Genomic DNA, 20,659 nt, shown 5'->3' with positions numbered 1-20,659 from the left:
AATGGAAGACAAGATGAGATTTGGGCAAAGGAAATAGAGAAAGAGAGACAAAGACAAAGGAGGCAACCTGAACCAGTGGGGCCAGAAATCCGATGAAGGTTGTTTGTCTTTGTTTTGTTTTTTAAGTAGGCTCCATGCCCAATGTGGGTCTTGAACTCATGACCCTGAGATTAAGAGTTGTGTGCTTGGGGTACCTGAGTGGCTCAGTCAGTTGAAGTGTCTGACTCTTGATTTTGGCTCAGGTCATGATCTCAGAATTCATGAATTCAAGCCCTACATCGGGCTCTGCTCCAACAGCTCAGAGCCTGTTGGGGATTCTGTCTCCCTCTCTCTCTCTGCCCCTCCCCCACCTGCTCTCTATCTCTCTCAAAATAAATAAAACTAAAACTAAAAACATATATATATATATATATATATGTGTGTGTGTGTGTGTGTGTGTGTGTGTGCTCTACTAACTGAGCTGGCCTGGTGCCTCTGTTTTATTTTTTAATTTTCCACTTTAAGTCTTTCCTCGTACACTCCAGGAAGGTCACACTGAATTTCCATGGAAATGACGGGTCCTGAGTTGTAGAGACCTGAGGCCGGAGGTGTGATGGCAGTGATGTTGCTCGTCTAGGGGGCTGGATCCAGGGCTGGGGGTGGGAGACAGACAGAGAGGAGAGTGTTGGTTTGTTTTGTATTCTCTGGTGGCTGGAGTGAGGGCACAAAAGCCAATCTTTAACTAGTGAATTGGAACTTTAATGTTTACCAAGCAGATATAGCTCCTACTCTCCCTTCTCTTGCCAGCTCCCTCTCCTCCCCTCTTCCCTGCTTGCTCCCTCTTCTGGGAGTTAGCCTCCTGCTAACTAAACCCAGTTCTTCCCCCTCAGGAGTCCTGGTGAGCAGCCCTTTCTGCTGTCAGAGGAGCAAAGTGCTAGCCACTACTGGCCATGTCTCCTGGTTTTCCTAATTGGAGTCTCTCCCCAGAGGCCATAAATTTCTAACTTTGGAAACAGATGGGGTCTTCCTAGAAGACAATTGCCTGCAAAGTCTGAAAGGCAGGGGTTTGGGGCATTGGGACTAAGCAGCAGGGGCCTATTTTAAGGAACAGAATTCTTTCAAGAGGCCTCCTGTGAACCCTCTGGCCCCAGGGAACTCTCAGAGTGGACCTGTCCAGCCCAGCTCACAGCTCCTGACCTGTCATGCATGCTTTGTCTCCAAGCTGTTCCCAGACCAGTGCTCTCATCTGACATAGCTGTCTTCCTCCTAACAATCTATTCCCAACCTGCCCATATCCTGAACAAAACCCTCAAGCAACTCCTATACCCCACGGTCACCTGGGTCCCCTCTAAAGCAACTGGTAGCACTAAAAAAGAGAGATAAGTAGGGGCGCCTGGGTGGCTTAGTCGGTTAATCATCCGACTTTTGCTTAGGTCATGATCTCGCGGTTCGTGGGTTCGAGACCTGCGTCGGGCTCTGTGCTGGCTGCCAGCTCAGAGCCTGGAGCCTGTTTCAGTCTGTGACTCCCTCTCTCTGACCCTCCCCTGCTCACGCTGTCTCTCTCTCTCTCTCCTAGAGATAAATAATAAAAACATTTAAAAAAAAAAAAGAGAGATAAGTATCCTGGGTTTGGGTAGCAGACCTAGTGCTGGTCCTGGCTTGACCATTTGTTAACTGTGTGACTTCAGACAAATTGCTTAGTTTAAACTTGGGCCTCTGCATGTTTAGGGAATAATCCTGATATCTTCATCACAGAGTAGTTGTGAAGATAAAATGAGGTAATGGAGATAACATGCTTGTTTTATGATAATGAAATACCAGATAATAAGTGCTTAATAAATATTAATTGTTATTATTGAGCAATTGTCTACACTACCCATTTTATAATAACGTGCTGTCTTGTATTGTTGATGATATTTTTGTACATGTGTGTGGCTTTTGTCTCTAACTTGATAGACAACTCCAAGAGGGGTAGGGATGAGTTTTTCTAATCACTGTATCTGCCAGGATGCCTAGAACAGTGCCCGACACACACTCAGGAAATACTTGTTGGTGGATTGAGAAATTATCCCATGTCAACTATACCTTACAAATAGTGGAACAAACATTGGATAGGGAAGAGAATGGGCTGGAGATGGGCAGAAGGCCAGAAATGAGAGATCAAGAGTGTGAAGAAGAGGGGCACCTGGGGTGGCTCAGTCCATTGAGAGCCTCACTCTTGAATATGGCTCAGTCATGATCCCAGGGTGGTGGGACTGAGCCCCATATGGGAGCATGGAGCCTGCTTAAGATTCTCTTTCTGGCCCTCTCCTGTGCTCACTCTCTCTCTTTCTCTAAAAAAAAAAAAAAGAAAAAAAATGTGAAGAAGAGATAGAAATGAAGAGTTTAGAAAAGTGGGAACACTCTGCCTAGATTCTGGCTAGAGAAGATAGTGCTCAATAGGACCCTGATTACATTCTAACAAAGTCATTCCAAACTCAAAAAAAAGTAATCCATTTGTGATACTGATCCAGGAATGACTCTGTAAGCCATCTCAGGGGCCTTGGTTTTGCTGGTATGCAGGGATCCTGACCTCTGACTTGTAAGAACAGCCATTGTGGAATGGTTTCTGAGATTCCACTTACTCCAAGATAAATGTCAGCTCCCCTTCTCAGTCCCCAAATGAGGACATCTTTAGCTCTGTCTCTGTTGTTTTGTTGTTGGTTTTGGTGATGGTGGTGTGTGTGTGTGTGTGTGTGCGCACAACAATGGGATTGTTTTCCTTGATGCCAACAGGCTAGCTCTGTAACTTGCTGGGAAACAGAATGGGTTGTCTGTACTATTTTCTCCTCTCTTTTTCTTTTCAGTGAGAAATTGGAGGGCTGGTTTTAATGGATTGACTTTAATGGATTTTGAAGTCTGGAAAAGTGCCCAAATTGCAGAGGTTACCAGTTTTCTACGTTCTTTTTTCAATTCCTTGCTCCTTAATCAGACATACAGTGCACTCACTGGGGCACCTAGTGTGATCATCTCAAGCAAGAAGAGGTCTCTCTCTGTGCTCCCCAACCTAACAGGTGGTCATGGGCACAGCCTCAGTTGGTGGGAACACCCATTATTTGGGTGGGTGAGAGCATTTTGATTGGTCCTGTCCCTGTATTTGCTAGTGTCAAGCTTTCTCCAATCTCAAAGGAGAGAATCAACCAACAGTAGTAACACCAGTTCTGCTTTCTGGAAACCACTTTAAAGCATAATTTTATGTGGCCATTTTGTTTTTCATTTTTTTCCATGTGAGTGTGTGTGGGGACAATGTGCCCTGGGAATTTTGAGCTTCAATCTTGTCTTTTCTCTCTGTCCCTCCCCCTGTAGGCTGTGCCTTTCCTGAGAATTGTGATGAGGTCTTTGAGGCCGAGTCTCCGTGTGAGGCCTTTGAAGAAAGGACAGGCTTTCCAGGCACTGCTAGGAGACTCTGGGCTATGTTTTAGCTCCACCGTTGGCTTCTCCTCACCCCTCCCATCTCCCAACATACATTCATGCTTCTCTTTATCCTTTCTCCCAAACTTTACCAACTTGTCTTTGTGATTTGAGAAAAATGCCACTGGATCTCCCAGTATGAAGGATTAGCGCAGATTATGGGGAACAGTGTTAATTATCGGTGGGAGGGGGGCTGGCGCGTCGCTCCAATGTGCTCCTGATTTCCCCTGGGCCTTTCTGCCTGGTAATAAGCCTGCTTTAATCTGGCAGGCCCCTTGGTGAAATCAGCACCACGGACAGTGGTATTGATTGCTTCTGAGAAACCATCACAGCTGCTCAACCAAATTACCTTTGATATGTGACCTTTAATGTAATTACTGCAACATCAAAGTATTTCTATAAATTATTAAAGAACTAATACACTCCATCATTTAGCTATTCTATTATATGTAAAATAAACAACCACAAGTTAATGTTAGAATCTGAACAATCCACACTTGCTGCTGAAATTCTCCCAGTCCCCAGTCTCTCCCCCTTTAAAATCCCGAGCCTCTCCCTCCCACTTTCTCTTTCTGTTTCCCCATCTAATTCCCAGCTTTTAGCTATCACGAAACTCCCCAGCAATCTCTCTCAAGCTGATGAAGGGCCTCCCAAAACAATGTGGTATTTTCTATTCCATTTGGGTGGCTCTAAAATATCTATCACAGTCTCCCCCAAAACAAAGTACCATAAACACTTTATTAATCAGCACAAACCTTTCTCAGAAGGCTTTGATTATCTTACAATATGGCTTTATGCTTCACACATAACATGGGGCGATGTGGAGCATATTTCTGCCATCTTACAGAGGGCACCCAGAAAGTAATTACTATAATATATGTGCATATAGCGGCGCCACTAAAAAACCAACTGGGGAATGGCCACCGTGCCAGAGCTGGGCTCCACACAAAAACCTGTGCGGTACATGATTTCCATACATTTGCATCCGCGGGTATGTTATTAAGATGACTCAGCCCCGTGCTTTGCAATCACAAGTACCAAAATACAATACAAAGGCTGTCTTAATGGAAGGAAGGCCCTCCCCTCCCCTAAATGGGTAACGAAGGATCTTTGATGCAAGGGAAAGCTGCCCCGACCCAGGGTTGCATTTTCAGTCTACCTGGTTAACCTTTCCCGCTGTGAGGCAGAAATGGAAACGTGTGTTTACATACAGGTTTGCTTGGTAAGAATGTAAACATGCATGTGTAAACACTGGTGAGCATGCATACAGAATACACGTGCTCCCCTGCAGTGTCCATTGTATAAGCCTAAACACGGTATATTTGTAAATTCTTTAAATTATGCCCACAAACATTCACATCTTTCCATTTATCTTTAGATACTCGGTGAGCAGTATATCTACCCCCCCCCCCCATCTCTCTGAACCCACAGGAGAGACCGCGCAGACCCTTGACCCGAGGAACACTTCTTATTTTATGGTGATGAACTAGCCTCGATAATAGCCATGGCTGATATCACACCCAGTTAGGGGGGCCATAAATAATTCTCTTCTCCCCCGCACAGAAGCTATAAACCAGGGCTGAGGCGCGATAGTTTATCAAAGACGAGGGCTGGCTCCTTAAATAAACCGCGGTGATCTCACTTGCGGCGCCGAGCTTGGGCGAGGAGGCGCCCCCTCCCGCCCCGGCCCCCGCCCCCACTCCCGCCCCAGGAACAGCCTGAATCCAACGTCGATCGGCGGATGCTCTGGCGGCCCGGCCACCAGGGCCCAGTGGGGCCGGCGGAGGCAGCTCCGGGCTCCGGGGGACCAGGGCACCCCGCGTCTCCGCCGCGGCTGCCGCGCGTGCAGTGCGCGGATCAGGGAGCCGATCGGAGGCTCCCGGAGGGCCGGGGGAGGAGCCAAGCCCCAGCTCCGTGGCCGTGGCGGAGTTCGCCCCCCGCCCGGGATTCCGTCGGGCTTGGACGGCGCAGTGTGGAGGCCCCGGGGCCAGCTCCGAGCCCGGCGCCCACGAGCCCTCTCCCTGGCTCGGCGCCTCGGGGCTTCTAGGGGCACGGAGCGGGGAGGGGAGGAGGATGGCGCAAACTCCCGAGCGAAGGCAGGCGCGCGCCCTGGCCCGCGATCCCCCGGCCGGCCGCTTCGCAGCCCGGCCTCCCGAAGTCGCCCCCTGTCGGCGCGTCCGTCGCTCGCGCCTCGGCGGGCGTCACTTACCCCGGGCAGGGTCTTCTGCTCGTGCAGCGCGCTCTGGGCCTTCAGCGCTGACTCACGCTCGCAGTAGGTGAGGAAAGCGCAGCCTGGGGAGGGAAGCAAGCGCCGAGAAGGGTCAGTGGGGCGCCCCCGGGCCGCCGACGCGCCCTCTCGCCCGCCCTCCAGTCTGGGCCCCTCCCCGCTCTGGGTCCCTCTCCCCACCTCGCTCTCTCTCTCTCTCTCTCTCTCTCTCTCTTTCTCCTGTGCACTCTACTCGAGCTTTCTTGCCTCTCCGTTTTCCTGTCGGTTTTTTGTCCCTCGCGTTGCTTTTTTGTTTTGCTCACTCGCCGCTGAAGTCTCCCCACTCTGCATCTTTCCCCCTCCAACCATCACCACCACCACGCCCCCTCTCCCCGTGGGTCCCTTTTCGTGCCCTGATGCCTCAGGCGCTCGCCCAGCTCGGCCTTCTCCCTCCCTCCCTCCCTTCCTCCTCCAGGGTGCTGTTCTGTCTGTTTCAGCTCCAGCCCCAGTACCTCCCAGAAGGGGCAGCTTCCAGCCCTCACCCCCAGCACCTCTAGTGACGTTTGACCATGAACTCATTCTGGCCCCTTAGGAGTGCTGCCGGCTGCTCCATCAGGGATGATGCGGGGGGACCCTCCTGGTCTGCCGAATAGTCTCCATCTGTAGGGAGGACCCCAGGCCTGGCTGTGATAATGAAGTGAGTGGGGCTGTCCGTGTGTCCCCTGTTGTCACATGTGCAGTGATATCTTCACACCCCTCCCAGTCAGAGGCTTCTCAGGCACGTCTAGCCCACCAATGCTCAACACTGGACCTGAGGCCCGCTTTTGCTGTGCTTCTAATTCTCTAGGTGACCCTGGTGAATTCTGTTTCCTGTGTGGCCTCAGTCTCCTCGTGTGTGGACTGAGAGGGTTGACCCAGTGGTCTCCAAGGTCATTCCAGTGGAGCTTTCCCCCTGAGTGACTCTGATGGTGCCTCGCCAGGGAATCTGAATTTTACAGAGCACCGACCTAACTCAAGGGGTGACTTTTTAATGCTGGCCCTTCAGGCATGGTGACAAAGCAAAGAGCATATTTGCTAATGGGAGAGTTTTTCTGGCAGTTCCCTCCAGCTGCCCAGTGTCAGGGGCCTCTTCCTCTGCCTGCACACGTGGCTGAATATGGCTCCGGAGGCCAACAAGACCCAGGTCATGGGGGAAGTCAAAAGTCAACTTGAGCCAACAGAAGGCTTGAGTCTCCGGGGGTGCTGTCACCTCAGATTTTCCAAAGCCACTCATGCTCCAGAGAAGGCTCCCCTCCAGGCTGGCTACCTCCCTTGTTTCACTGTCTTCTCTCCCTCCACTGCCTCCCCTGCCTTTGTTCTCATGCTCTTCTCTCCTCATTTTCCCATCTTCCAGTCCCATCCATCTTCCAAGAATCTGATCAAGTTCTACTGACTCCAAGCAGCCCTTCTTGACTTGTCTAGTCCATCTCAAGCCAACCTCACTTCTTGACCACCCACAGCTGGCCCTTTGGTCATTCTCATGGCCTTTTGTTAACTACTTCCCAAGTGCCCACCGTGTGCCAGGCCCTGTGGCCCGGGCCCGCTTCCTATGAGGCCTGCAGGCTGGTGGTGCCTATGCCAACCCTTGTTACCGGGCTTGCTCTGGCTTCCTGGTGCCCTGGCACAGAGTGCTCCCAGCATCCTCCACAGTTCCTTTCTCCTCCATCACCCAGGAAGCACCCCTTCCTCCTCTTCCAGTGAAGCAATTGGTTCTGCCTCCCTTCCCAGAGAGGTTTCAGAGAGGAGATGGAAGGGAATGTACGTGCAAAGAGGACGTAAAGATAGGAGGGAGGAAGCAGGGAGAGAAACCAGGGAGGGAGAAACTCTCGGCAACCTGTGGGCTCCATACCTTCCCCACCTCCAACTCTTGCCCCAGACTGAGAGCAGGTGTGAGTGCCAAGAAGCCTCTCCCCCACTCCCGGCTCATCCCTCTCCATCCAGACCCAGATCACCCCGCCTTCTCCCTCCTCCCCACACCTCCCCCCTGGTCCTGGCAGACGGTTATTGATGGAGACACCAGGGGACTGAAATGAATAGCGGTCAGAGGCCCCCGTGACGTGAGGTCCCTCATGCTGCTGCCTGCCTCACTGGGGGCCTCTTTCCTCTGTCCATTCCTTGGTCTTGTCCTCTGCCTGTGCCTGCCTGCAACTGGGAGGCGGCCACTGTCTCGCTGCATGCAGGCAAGCCAGCTAGGGACAAGGTCAGGGGCAGGTGCGGAGAGGGAGGAGAAGGAAGAATGGGAAGAGGAGGAAGGTGGAAGGAGGAGGAGGGTACAGGGAGGAGTAAGAGGAGGTGGGAGGAAGGAGAGGAAGAGGAGGAGGAAGATGAGATGGAGAAAATGACCACATTGTTATGGCCCAGGGTAACAAGGGAAGGATCCCAGGGAGGAGAAAGAAAGAAGGAATCTGTTGCTTTTTCCCAGCTTCCAGGAATTTTTGCCACATTTTTTTGAGAGCTCACAGCCTCTGCGAACCAGAACCTTTGAGGGACCCTCACCCCCTAGACTCCATGTGACTGTCCCTAATATCTCCACCCTTGACCTTACCTCCTTCAATTCTTCCTCTTGCTCACCCCATGGCCTCCTTCCTGTTTCTCAGCCCTGCCGGGCACACTCTGCCTTAGGACCTTTGCACTGATAGTTGTCTCTGCACGAAACCGTGTTTACCAACCCTCCCCCCCTCCCCCCCATCTGCACGGCTCGCTCCTTCTCTCCCTTCTGACTTCTGCTTCAGTGTGACCTACAGATGCCCTTTCTGACTTTCTGACCTCTTTCACACAACACCCTTCCCCCAACACACACTTATTCTCTGACCCCTTGTCTCTGGCGCCCCTCCCTACTGGGCTATTAACATTACATGTTTGTTTCTTGGTTGGCAGTTTCCCCACCCTCCAAGGGGAGTTCAGGGACGTGCTTTTGTCCTATTCCTACTTGGTTCTCACAGCGGGGCAGGATCTCAATACATATTTGTCAAGAGCATTGAATCACTGCCTAGGCAACTTTTTCAGGGCCAGTAGGAGGGGGCATAGAAGCAGTGCCTGGGGGCCGTTGGGTGCTGACCAAGGCTCCAAGGACGCTGAGGCACGCCCTTAGTGCAGGGGGGACTAGGTTGCCCCTGAGAGGTGCCAGGTGGTCCCTGCTGGGAGGCCTGCTGTCTCCGAGGCTTTCTGAGCCCATGTTTCTAGCGTCAGACCTTCTGGTTACTGCCACTCCCCTGCTTTCTCCAGCAAGGCCCTCATCCTCTGGCAGGCTGATGCACGGTTCCAGATAGGAAGCTGTGCTCAGGGGAGACCCTTACCAGCCAGGGGCCACTCACCAATTGCTTTCTGAACCTCTGTGTCCTCATCTACAAATGGCGAGAGTAATCCCCCTCAAAGGCTTGTGGGGAGACCTACTAGCTAAAGAGCAACCTCTTCCGAGTTGTGTACTTGTAGAGCATGGGGTAAACCTAAACCCCCTTTGGGGGTTCTGCCTTCTGTCTCTGCACCTCTGCCGGAATTGACCAGCCTTACAGAGGCGCCAGATGGGGCAAACCCACCTGGCTCTTCTCAAGGGCTCTCCAGCCAGTTCAATGCTGTGTCTCCCTATGGCTCTTTTTAAAGAAGCAGATACAGATAAACAGATATTAGCTGCTGACTCCTGAAGGGGGGCATCTGCTATGTTGCTGAGGGCAGAGCCTGGGAAAATGGCAGCTTGGCAGGGAGGGGGTGGCTTCAGGAGGACAGTTTGCCATCACAGGGTCTTCCAGAGCACGGTGGACACCCTGAGGCAGAGGCTGAGGTGGCACTCAGCGTGGCCAGGGGAGGAGAGAGTGCCCGGCCTCACCCACTGGGCACATGCCAGCCTTTCATGTGTAGGGAAAGGGGGTGGGACACACAGAGCCCCCCCCTCAGAAAAGCTAGATAATGACTTCTTGTTGCTCATCACTGTTCCTCACAGGAGTTGAGGAAGGGGCTTCCAGCTTCAAGGGTGGTGCAGGGCTGAACAGCCACCAAAGCTGTCATGGTCAGTCTCTTGTGACCTGCTGAGGCATTCCCAGAGATACACCTGGTGAGGCCTATTGGGAATTCACAATCCTTTCAGGAAATGGGCTTCTCCCAGGCAGCAGCTGCCTACTGAGCCAACAGAGTGTGTGAGACAAGGTAGACCAGGCTCTGAACCTTGAGAAGGGAATACCTTTTCCAGGGACAAGGCTGTGGCCCAGCATTTCCTCCCTGGCCTGGCCTGGTCCTCTCACGTGTGCTCACGAGAGAGCAAGCACCCACTGTGGCAGTTCAGAATAGCAAACCAACTGAAACCCCCCTAGAGGTCTCTCAGCGCAGAGGTGGTTCTGTGGTTGAGTTGTGGAATACTCTACAGCAGGTAAAAGGATGACACAGTCCGAAATGTAGCAGCCTGGGAAGACACAGTCGCATGGCAAACGCAAGTTGTGAAATAGCATACGCCACATATGCACAAGGGGGACGTGTCCCATTAGCTCCACGTGCACCGAAATCTGTGTTTACGCCATGGTACAAAGTCTGGAAGGTGTCACTCCAAGCTGAAAACAGGGAGTCTGTGGGAAGGTGGGGCATGTCTCCCTTAACGTTAACTTTCTTTGGTTCAATCGGCACATCGGGACACCAGAATGTATCCATGTATCACTTGCACGATTAACTTTAAAGAAAACAATTTTTGCCGAAAGAGGATAGGACAAAAAGGGAGTAGGTGCAAATGGGTAAGCCAGACCCACAGCCCGTTTTGAGGGGACAAAGAGCATTAGGCATCAGCTTCCTGGAAAATTCTTCATGAGGGAAATTATCATTTGAGAGTCCAGCTATGTCCTGGTCTCAAAGCTTCCTTCAAGCTTGGGAATTGAAGCAGATTCCCTTCTCCCAGCAAACTGTGAATGGTGTTCCTCTTGGCCCTGTGGCCTTGAGTTCCAGAAGCTGAGGTTTGTGGGATGGAGTCCATGATGGACGAAGCACAGAGCTTCCCCATCTGTGCCTTCCAGTTCTCCCGTTCAAGTGACACGGATGCAGGGTCGGAGGTGGGGAGTGCGGAAGTGACTCGGGAATCTCTAGTGAGGTATGACGTTGTCACTCAGCTGCCGCTTTTCCTGTCCCACTGTCTTGGAGGGAGGAGTCCCCAGCACCAGCTCCTCCCCTGAGTCTCCTACCCTCCTGAACCATGGACCTGAGTGGAATAGAAGCGCAACCCGGCAGAGCAGGGACAGACTTTGGAAATAATTCGGGGTGGGAGTGGGGGCAGAGAGATGTCATAACTTTGAGAAAAGTCACACAGCAGTGCGGCCAGCAGCAGCTGATGGCCTGGGCTCCGTGCATGAGCCTACCTGTCCGGGTTCACGCCCATCTGCCTCTCTTCTGCTGTTCTCACTTCTACCATATGCATGAACACTGGCCTCCACTCACTCTTCTCTATGCTGCCATTTAACCTCTTCCCACTCACATTCTTATTTACTTGTCCCTCTATTTATCAGTTTCTCGTCTTGTCTCTGAATAGACTGTCCTTTCTGTGAAGGCAGAGAGCTTCTAAGTGGAGAGCTGAGCTTCTAGCTGAGGTGTCTGAGGGCTGGGAGACCAAGAGGGCCCTGGAGGAGGGGGGATGGGAGAAGGAGAGGCACCTGGCACTGGAGAGAGCAGGAAGCCCAGGGCAGGACCGGAAGGGAGGAGAAGGGTGTGGTCGGGAAATGTTCGTAAGGAGCCAGGGAGCCATGGGAGGCAGGCAGAGCTGGTGATGGCAGGAGGGTGTTACCAGGCTGGGGTGCAGGTCGGGGTGGCAGATACCCATCTCCAGTAGAGCAGCCTGCGGATAATGGTGCAAGGGGGGCACCACTGATTCCTGAGAAGGTAGGCGGGTGCCCTCTTCCACATTGGGGAAAAACGCAGCCCGGCAGAATTAATTGCATGAGATGGCAGTAATTTACAAAGCCCCCGTGTGTGGGGATAAAAGGCCCTTGTCATGGTGAAGTGAAGGAAGTACAATTTCCTGCCCAACTCCAAGCAGAGCTGAAGCCTGGGGTGTAATCATCACGGAAGGGAAGGCTCCCCATGAGCTCCCTCCTCCCACCCAGCCGGGCCTTGGCTTCCCACTAATTGAATTACAGAATTAGCCAGAGGAAGGTGGCCTTAGAATAGGAAGATCTGGACTTTAATAAAACATCAGATCCTTCAGGGCCTGTGCTTGGATGGCCTGGAGGAAGTGAGAGGAAGCTAGGGTGTGGGGAGGGGTGGGCAAGGGAAGGGAGCAGGAAACCCACCAACTGGCCAGACCAGTGGGTCAAGGAGGAGCTCCCTGTTCAGTGTAGTCTTCTTGGGGGGTCCAGTAAAGCCCCCCTGTTTTGCCCCAGACCTCCATGCATAGATCTGCCTAGTTCCTGAAATCCCATCCTCAGGGCATCACCCCTCAGTGGTTCTTGCTGAGGCAGCAGCTGAGAATCACCCAGAGGAACAGATATGGGCCCCGCTGCAGAGAAATTAAGGCAGAATCTCTGGGGGTGGATAGAGAGAGAGAAGGAGAGAGGGAACATCTGCCAGCCTCTCAGAGAAGAGGGCCACGGGTGTTCTGAGGCCCAATCCATCCCCTCTTCCCCTCCCCATAATCCAGGTCCTGTCCCTCACGGTCTGTGTGACAAGAGTGGCCTCTCTGGAGATTTTTGGAGCAAGTGTCCCCTTCCTCCCTTTGTACGTGAGGGAGACACAGATCCTCATGTACACGCTCCTCCTCTGGGAATGTTCTCCCACCTCTGTGCCTGCCCCGGGTCTGCACCTCCTTCAAGACCCACTTCTTTGGGTCCCTGTGCCTGTGAAACCCAGCGCACCTACCTGGGCCACCGTGGTCTCACCTTCCTCTGATGCCTATGCGGCTACCACATGGCCTGCCCCAAGGGCGGGCCTTGTCTGCTCATCTAATCCTTGAGCTCCTTGAGAATGGGCCGTTGAGGGTCAGCAGGGCCTGGTGACGGGCAGGGGAAAGAAGCCATGGGACTACACCACTGTCTCTGCCTCCCTTTGCCAGTGCCCAGACCCTGGGTGACCCTCGTGCCATATTGCCTGGAGCTGTCCTGGCTGTTCCACTCTCCCAGTCCTTTCTGCCTGGACCTCACTCCCTCTCCCTGCCTGGAGTGCTCCCTGCTGGTATTCTATCGGTTGCTGTGGTTCTCTCTTCTCTGCAAGGGAAAGACAATGATTGCCCAGCCACGTCCAACTCTGGTTTCCTCTTGCATCTCTGCCTCCATGGGGTGAACCCAAGCCTGAGCATCCTTTCCCTCCTGCCTCTGCCGTGCCTCTCTCTTGTGGAGCCCACATGTCCTTCTAGGAGTGACTTGGCCTCCCTCTTCCGGAAAGCCTTCCCTGACCACACCAGCCTCAGCATCTCCTAAAGCCCTGAGCGATGGCCCTCTCCCTTGGCAGAGGACACCTCTTTGTCTACCTTGCATGTATGTGCTTGCCCACGTGGAAATACGCCACTCTGGGAGCTGCTAATTCCGGGGTCCTCTTCTTCCGGTGACCCACGTCATTGGTTGCAGTGGTTGCTGAACTTCACTCTGTCCCTGCTGGGCTACCAGTGAAATGCTGGGGAGAGCTGGCCGGCTGCAGGGGAAGCAGGGGGTGTGGAGAGGGTCTGGGAAGTCTGCCCTTCGGCTCAAGCCCCTGATGGTGGAGGGAGCCATCCATCTTCCTCAGAGGAGGCCTGGCGGGTGGGGAAGACAGGGCTGCCTGCAGCGGGGGGAGATGGATGGCACCCTCAGCCAACACATTAGGGCCGGGGGCCTGCTCTTGTCTTCAAGGCCCTTCACTGCTCGAACTACGCCTTGGGCCCTCATCCTGCTCTGGGGCTCAGCACTGCCCTCCTGCGTCAGCTCTCTTTAAACAGGAAACCCCAGAGGAGAGCATGGTGGTCTATTCAAGTGCTTCTCAGAGTTAATGGGTACATGACGTGGGAAAGCGGCCCTGGCTCACTGCGACCTTAAGTGCTCAGTGCTCCTGCCCTTTGTGGCCATTTGTGGCCACAAGACACAGACGGGTCCAGAGCTGGGGGATCGGGATCTCCTCAGACCTAGACGAGAAACCCCCAGGGAATGGGCCCAGCCTTCTCTCTCTCTTCCTCTGGGCACAGGGCAGGGCCCAGCAAGTTCAGTCTCAGGGACCTAATGAGTTCTGGACCTCAGAGGATGAAAAGAGAGGCGGGCAGGCCTTGGCCAAGTGTCTCTCCTGTCCGTTGCCCTTGTTTACACCCTTAGCACTAGAGAATTACATGCCTGGTGTCGGCCGCGACATCTCTATGGCGCTGTGAAAAAGGACAAAAAACCGGACATGACATATTGATGGCCTCTGCCCTCTCTCAGCAGAGAGCTCTTGGTGGTGGAGCCTGGCCCAGGGAAGGTGTCAGCCTCTCTGAGGCTCAGCCCAGAGGTGAAGGACAGCCTGGTCCCCTGACACACATGCTGGCTTTCGTTCCCACAGCTGAGGGGCTGCCCTGTCTCTGGGCCAACTCCCAAAGCACTCCCGTTCCTTTCTTCGCGGACGGCGTCAGCTGCCATGGCGTTAGTGCTCCCCTGAGCTCATAATTCTTGTACCTCAGAGTGGGCCGGGGGTCTTATCAGCATCTGGCAGCTGCCAGAGGCTGACCTGAGGCCCTCTCACAGCTGTTTGGGGCGCACTTCCTGTTGTTCCCTCCTGCAACCCTGGGTGGTGTCTAGACCCTTGGGGCCCTCCCGGGAGACATCCTCCATCCACACCCCTACCCACCCCATGACCTGCACTTGGAGTAAAGGGCTCTGGGATGACCCCATTCTCTTCCTGCAAAGACCCAGGTGTAGTTGGCTGAGCTCTCCAGGCCTCACTGGGCCACACGTACCTGACCTCTCTCCATCCCCGGTGCCCTCTCCAATGTCAAAGTCAGACCACAGGCTCCTCCACAGAGGCTCTATGTGAGACTCCACGTTGGATTTGAAGTGCGTGTGGGGCATCCGCTACTGTCACAAAGGCCAGGATAAATGCTAAAGCAGAGAAACTGAACTGTGTTCCTTTCTAATCAACCTAGTTGGGGAGTTTGGATCTTCCTGTTTTGAATGTTTTCAGAACAGGGAGCACCTGTAGAGAAGCCAGGCGTGACTGAGTGGGAATGGACAGCTAGCTTTCTCAGTGCCACAGTGGAGGGGCCCCCTTGGCATGACGCAGCCCATCCCTAAACTGTGGGAGATGGGCGGTAGGCAGGACATCGTAGAGAGCAAGGCCATCCTAGCTGGTCTGGGAGAAGAACGGTATTCCTGTCCCAGGCCACTTCTGTCCTCTGTGCCCCCGTCTCCACTGCCTGCCTGCAACTGCCTCTCCCTCTTCTCCTGTCTCACTGCAAATACAGAGCTTTGCTGGCCGACCTCAGCCACACTGCTGGCTTGACATGCTGAGCTCCTCAGCGTATGGGAATGACACCATGCAGGATCTGAGCCCCTCAGTGGCCCCTAGCATTAGCCAGGTCGTGTGCGTGTCTCATGCCCACAGAGGAGGCTCAGTGGATCCTTGCTGAGTTGCATAGAATGCCCTTTGTTGGAGCTTTACGCAGTGGTTGGTCCCACTAAATTAAGGTGGGGGTCATTTTCCCCAAGAGAACCCCCCTCCCCATACAGAGGGAAATGTGGAGGAAGCCTTCCTTGGCATGCTCCTGAAGCTCCCGGCTGCCAGCCCTGACATATGTCACAAAAGCAGCTCTCTAGCCCATGACGTCCATGTGCGGGTGGGGCATCGGCCTCTCTTGACTCCTTTGTCCCATGAAAGGAGAGATCACACCCTCAAGGCAGGGGACTGATGAGTCCCCCTTTGTCCTTCTTCTCAGTCACACTGAACCACATGTCTCCACAGCATATCCATGTCACCTCTAGGCCTTTGCACTGGCTCCTCTCCCCACCTGAGATGCCCTCCCTGCTTGGGTAGGGGAAGGGGGTCCTCTGCCAGCTCCTCACACCCTCTGCAGCCCTCCTCAGCTTCCCAGTGCTCCCTGGTTCTCCTTCTGATGAGCCCTTCTATGCCCAAGTGTCTAAAAGCAAAGGCTTGATTGATCAGAATTTTCTGTTCTTCTCGTCTGCGATAACTGTGTCTCCCCACTAGACCACCGTTCACTGGGCTGGGCCTGTCCTGTGCATCCTCGAACAAGTCCGGGGATGGGGGCTTCATAAGTGGCTGAGATGCTGAGAATCGGAAGGGAGGGGCCAGCTCAGCTTTGATCGTGCTCTGTGCTCCCACACTCAGGACCTGCCCGGTGAGGTGAATTAATCTCATCTCTCTCTCCTGGCTCCTTCCTAACAGCCCCTAATTCACTTAAAGAACAACAACAACAACAACAACAAATAGAAGCACACCAACCAAGAAATTCCAACCTCAGCAACCAAGACAGCTATTTTGAAAAGACCAATAGCCAGGAGTCCCATATTACAGGATCAATGTTTGGAAAATGTGATTTTCTTTTTAAAGGCAAAAAAACAATCTCACACAGTCCTGGCAGGCCATGGTCCAGTTCTTGGTGGAGGGTTGTTTTTCCCTCATGATCTCAGCCACTTAAGCCACTCTTCTGGACAGGCTTTGGGCTTCACCCAACATCAATGGGATAGGTTCAATCACAGGCATTTAGCAATAGTTAACCTGAGGGCTGCGGCAAAGAAGTAGTTAGCAAATGTGACTGGGATGCTGGCTTCTGTAAGCTAATCCCTCAAGCTCTCTGAGCCCTAGTGGAGGCCGTTCTTCACATTTTAAGAGGGAGAGATGCTCTAGCTTTTGCTTTAGAGTCAGCTGGGCCCAATCCTGGAAAGGGATGGAGCACTCACCCTTCATTCACTATTGTCCTTGGGAGTGCCCCAGGTGGGTGAGAGGCAATTGGCCAATGGGGAGGGTGACCCATGGCAGGTGGACAAAGCCTGGCATTCAGCTTGATTTCCCCTCTTCCCAGAGTCTTACCACATCCCACAGAGCCCACCAAGAAGACTGAACTACCTAAGTCACTGATGGGTGCGCAAGGCTAGCACTGTGTTACTGGGTTGGGCAGTACTGTCATCCGTGGGTGGAGTGAAAGATGATTCATTCATTCACTCATTCCACAACTATTTATTGATAGCCCATCATTTGCCGGATGATAAAGACATGAAGGAGACCCTCAGTAAACAAACTTCAGGGCTACATGACATATATGCAGGGAGCACATCTACCAAGTTGAGGTTTGTGGAGGGCTCATTGGTGGCACAAATGATAACAGCAAATACTGATATTTGGTTGTCTGTTGTTGGTCGGTGGTCTAAGTGCTTCATACAATAACTATGTAATAGTACTACAATCTTCCCCATTTTACAGGCAAGAAATGAAGGCACTCGAAAACAAAAGACTTGCTTGGGGACTGTGGCCGGTCCCAGAAGAGCTGGGCTGCCTGGTGGGGCAGGCCTCCTGCAGAGTCCGTGACCTTAATCTTGGGCTCTGCCACCTCCTGGAGGGGGATGGTCAGCTCTGCCCAGTGGTGGAGGGGAAATCAGTGCAGGACTCCCCTCCCCAACTTCCTTCCTGCCTTTCTTTTTCTGTCTCCTGGTTGGAATCCCATATCCTCTCTTGTCCATCTATTTAATTCCCATTCCTGACCCCTCCAGGATACACCATTTTTTCCCATCCCTAAACAAGGTAACATCTGACCCTGTGGTTTCTGTCACCAGCCAGCTGGTGCCTCTGGGAAAGCCATTTAACTCCTGTGGCCTGGTTGTTTCCATCAGCAGGACATCTGGACCCCTGGGAAAGGGCTGCAGCCTCTGAGGGAGGTGGGTCTGTCCCTGACAGCCTCTGCCTTGTTCTGGAAGCCCCAGGCAGCTTAGGTAGTTTATGTAGCCCCCAACCCCAACCCCGGGCTTCAGGTTCCTTACACGGGAAATGGAGACAGTGACACCAACCTGCTGGGGTCATGGGCATCCCGCAGAGTACCTGGCATTTAGCGAGTCACTGTTGGGGAGCAGCAGTGGTGATGTGATGTTAAAGATGCCCTACAGTGTGAAAAATAGCATTGGCATTTATGCTGTCTGGTGTTGTCTGCTTCCCTTGTGTGGGACCTGCGCATTTTACTTGCTTATAACCTCCCCACCCTGACACAAACTCACCCGGACAGGGACCTTGTCTGTGCTTCCTGCTCTCCAACAGGCCAACACCCTGGGGGCTCAGAGCACCTGCGGTTTGCACTGAGAGTCTAAGATGAGAGTGTGTTTTGTTTACCTTGTGTATCTAATATGGTAATGACAGGAGGCAGTAATGAGCTGGCGGGGACCTGAGTGACAAAGAGCTGGCTTCATGCTTCCCCAAAGAGGCACCTTAGTGTCAATTGTTTCTTTTGTGAGAGGAATTGTGAAAGCTTGGGAATGTGGGCCGCAAGGGCTGGGCAGAGGAAGGGGGGTCCTCAGGCCAGAAGAGTGCAGGTTTCTGGTGTGGCTGAGATGGGACAGCCTGGGACGGGCAGACCCTGGAGGGTGCGCATGGAATCCGACGCCCTCTCTGGGGAGGAATGGATGTGGATGGAGCACAGCTGTGTCCCCCGTGAAGAGGCCCCCGTGAAAGCTTGAATGCGGCAGGGCTGGCCCCATCTGCTGTGGACCCTTCTTCCCCTGCTCCTAGCACAGGGCGTGGCGGGGTCACAGGAAGCACCGGGTGAAGGATGGACACTGGTTTGGCATTAGAATGTCTATTGAAAGCAATCTCTGGACAGTTCAACGGCCTCCAGCAAGTCACCGGATCTCTCTGGACCTCGGTTTCCTTTTCTGTGAAGTGGGTTTGATATCCCTCCCCATGAGTCTGTGTTCCCAGGATCTAGCACAGTCCTGGCACAAAGTGGGTGCCGGCATTCACTCATCATTGAACGGATGAGTGGAGAAGGGGGGAGGGAGAAGGAGGAAGTGTACTCTGTTCTTTTACAGAGGAGGAAAAAAATGTGTCTCTAGGTCAAGGTGAAGTGATCATCCTAAGAGCACACAGCTGGTCAGTGAAAGACATGGACCCCACTCCCTGCCTGGCCTCCCAGGCTGAGTGTGGAGAGCAAGTCTCTGAGAGGGCTGGACACCCAGAGCAGCCTGAGGGGAAGGGCGCAGGCAGACGCTGGGTGGATGAAATGTGTAGGAAGCAGGAAAATCAGCAGACAGAGGTGCGTCTTTAAGGATCTGCACCAAATGGAGGGAACAGGAAGAGATTACTGTGAGCAGATGGAGGCCAAGTCCACCCAGGATCCCTGCCCTTGCCTGGGCAGACGGTGGGCAGTGGCCAGGGCTACAGGGAGAGGGAGGCACAGGTCTGAAATGCTCATGAGTCCCAAAGGTGTGTTTGGTTCTACTGTCTGTTCTCAACATTCTCAAGAGGGTCTGACGAGGGGAAGGAGTGAGGGGCCGAGGAGACTTCATGAGCTGTGCCAGGTCTGGCCAGCCTGAAGCCTGACATTATCACTTCCATGACGGTTCTGACTCCCACAGCTGGCCATGGCTTGGTCTTTGTAACTCCAGGTCTTATCCTTTCTCTCAGCTTCCTAGAAATTTCCTTTAGACCTCTGCTTTGTCCTGTCTGAGCTGACTGGACCCCATGGCCAAGAAGGCCAGCTAGGGGAGCTGAGGCCTAGAAGGGGAAAGCTGGACAGTGGGGGTAACAAAAGATGGGGCTGCAGGCGCTCCTCCCTGGCATCTCCGCTCCCAGACCACTGTGGCCCTCCTCTGAGGCTGAGTACAGATGCCCCTCCCTGGCTTTACACACCCTGTGAATTGCAGGGCCCAAAAAGTGGGCTGTGGCCAAGAGGCTAGGCTAGCCGAGCCCAAAAGGTCCAGGACTAGAGTGAACAGGAGGTAGGAACGGTAGAAACCCAGACATTGGGAGACTCTGGGTGCAAAGGGCCCTACTGCACAGATGTGTGAAAAGATCCTGGGCTGAAAGTTGCCACTTTTTAAAAAAAATATATTTTTAATTTATTTCTAGGAGAGAGAGAGAGAGAGAGAGAGACAGCATGAGCAGGGGAGGGTCAGAGAGAGAGGGAGATACAGACTCTGAAACAGGCTCCAGGCTCTGAGCTGGCAGTCAGCACAGAGCCCGACGCGGGGCCTGAACCCACGAACCGCGAGATCATGACCTAAGCAAAAGTCGGACGCTTAACGGACTAAGCCACCCAGGCGCCCTGAAAGTTGCCACTTGGATGAGAGGCCAGGACAGGGCCCTCCTGGAAAGCCCTTGGCCTCCTGGGGACCTCAGCTTCCTTGTCTGGAAAATCCTGACCTGAGCATCCGATTGGCTCTGGCAAAATTCTGGAGGATGAAGATGGGAAGGAAGAATCAGAGTTCTGGATTTTAATCCCGATTCTGTTTGTTTCCGAAGACCTAGGTGGGACAAGTGGGAGCCCCTGCCCACCGCCTCCACTGACCCTGGACCCTGCCCCCACAGCCCAGGGGCGTCCTGTGAGGCTTCCTGCCCTTAATCCTTTCTCAGCAGCACCCGATCTTTGCCCAGTTCTGTCCTGGAGAGGAAGGGAAGGAGAGGAGAGGAAGAGGAAGATGGGCATCCAGACCTCAGCGTCAGCCAGCACGGGGAAGGGCTGGGGAGAGACGGACATGAAGGAAGCCTCGGAAAGTGGTATGTAGCCCAGCGACTATGCTTCCCACAGCAGAGGCCACGGGAAGCCAGGGGCAGAATGGGTGCTAAATGGGCCCCTTTGGGAGGCAGGGAGTGTCCTCCGGAGCCTTGACAGAGGTGGAGAGGAAGAAGCAGGGGTTATTCCCGGTGGTCGGTGGTCGGAGTGAGTGTGCTATGTGTGGGAACCCAGGAAGGGCAGCAAGCAATTGAGATTAATCAGATGGTGTGTTCCTTAGAAACCCTCTCCAGCATCTCTTAGCAAGGGGCTGGCCCATTCTCTCCTCTCCCTCCCTGCACCTCTGTCCTTTCCCATCTCCTGCAGAGTGTGCTGGGCTGGCTGGGGTTGGAAAGGGAGGTGCAGGGCTCCGT

The 20,659-nt window shown here is 53.5% G+C and overlaps 1 protein-coding gene across 50 annotated transcripts in view; it reads right to left on the bottom strand.

The window, feature by feature from the left end:
* Positions 1-20,659, bottom strand: part of CELF4 (CUGBP Elav-like family member 4) — a 295,672-nt gene that overhangs the window by 214,254 nt on the left and 60,759 nt on the right. For 49 of the 50 annotated variants that reach the window (XM_039238920.1, XM_039238908.1, XM_039238914.1 and 46 more), the window contains exon 2: positions 5,639-5,721. In XM_039238920.1, coding sequence (XP_039094851.1) covers positions 5,639-5,721 — 83 coding nt within the window. Of the gene's footprint in view, positions 1-5,638; positions 5,722-5,836; positions 5,950-20,659 lie in introns of those variants that run through there. The other variant, XM_039238950.1, reaches the window with a different exon arrangement.

This window comes from Hyaena hyaena, unplaced genomic scaffold (genome assembly GCF_003009895.1).
Source record: "Hyaena hyaena isolate Hyena2069 unplaced genomic scaffold, ASM300989v1 scaffold_150, whole genome shotgun sequence".
Classification (NCBI taxonomy): Eukaryota; Metazoa; Chordata; class Mammalia; order Carnivora; family Hyaenidae; genus Hyaena; species Hyaena hyaena.
This window is presented reverse-complemented; position numbering and strand designations above follow the sequence as displayed.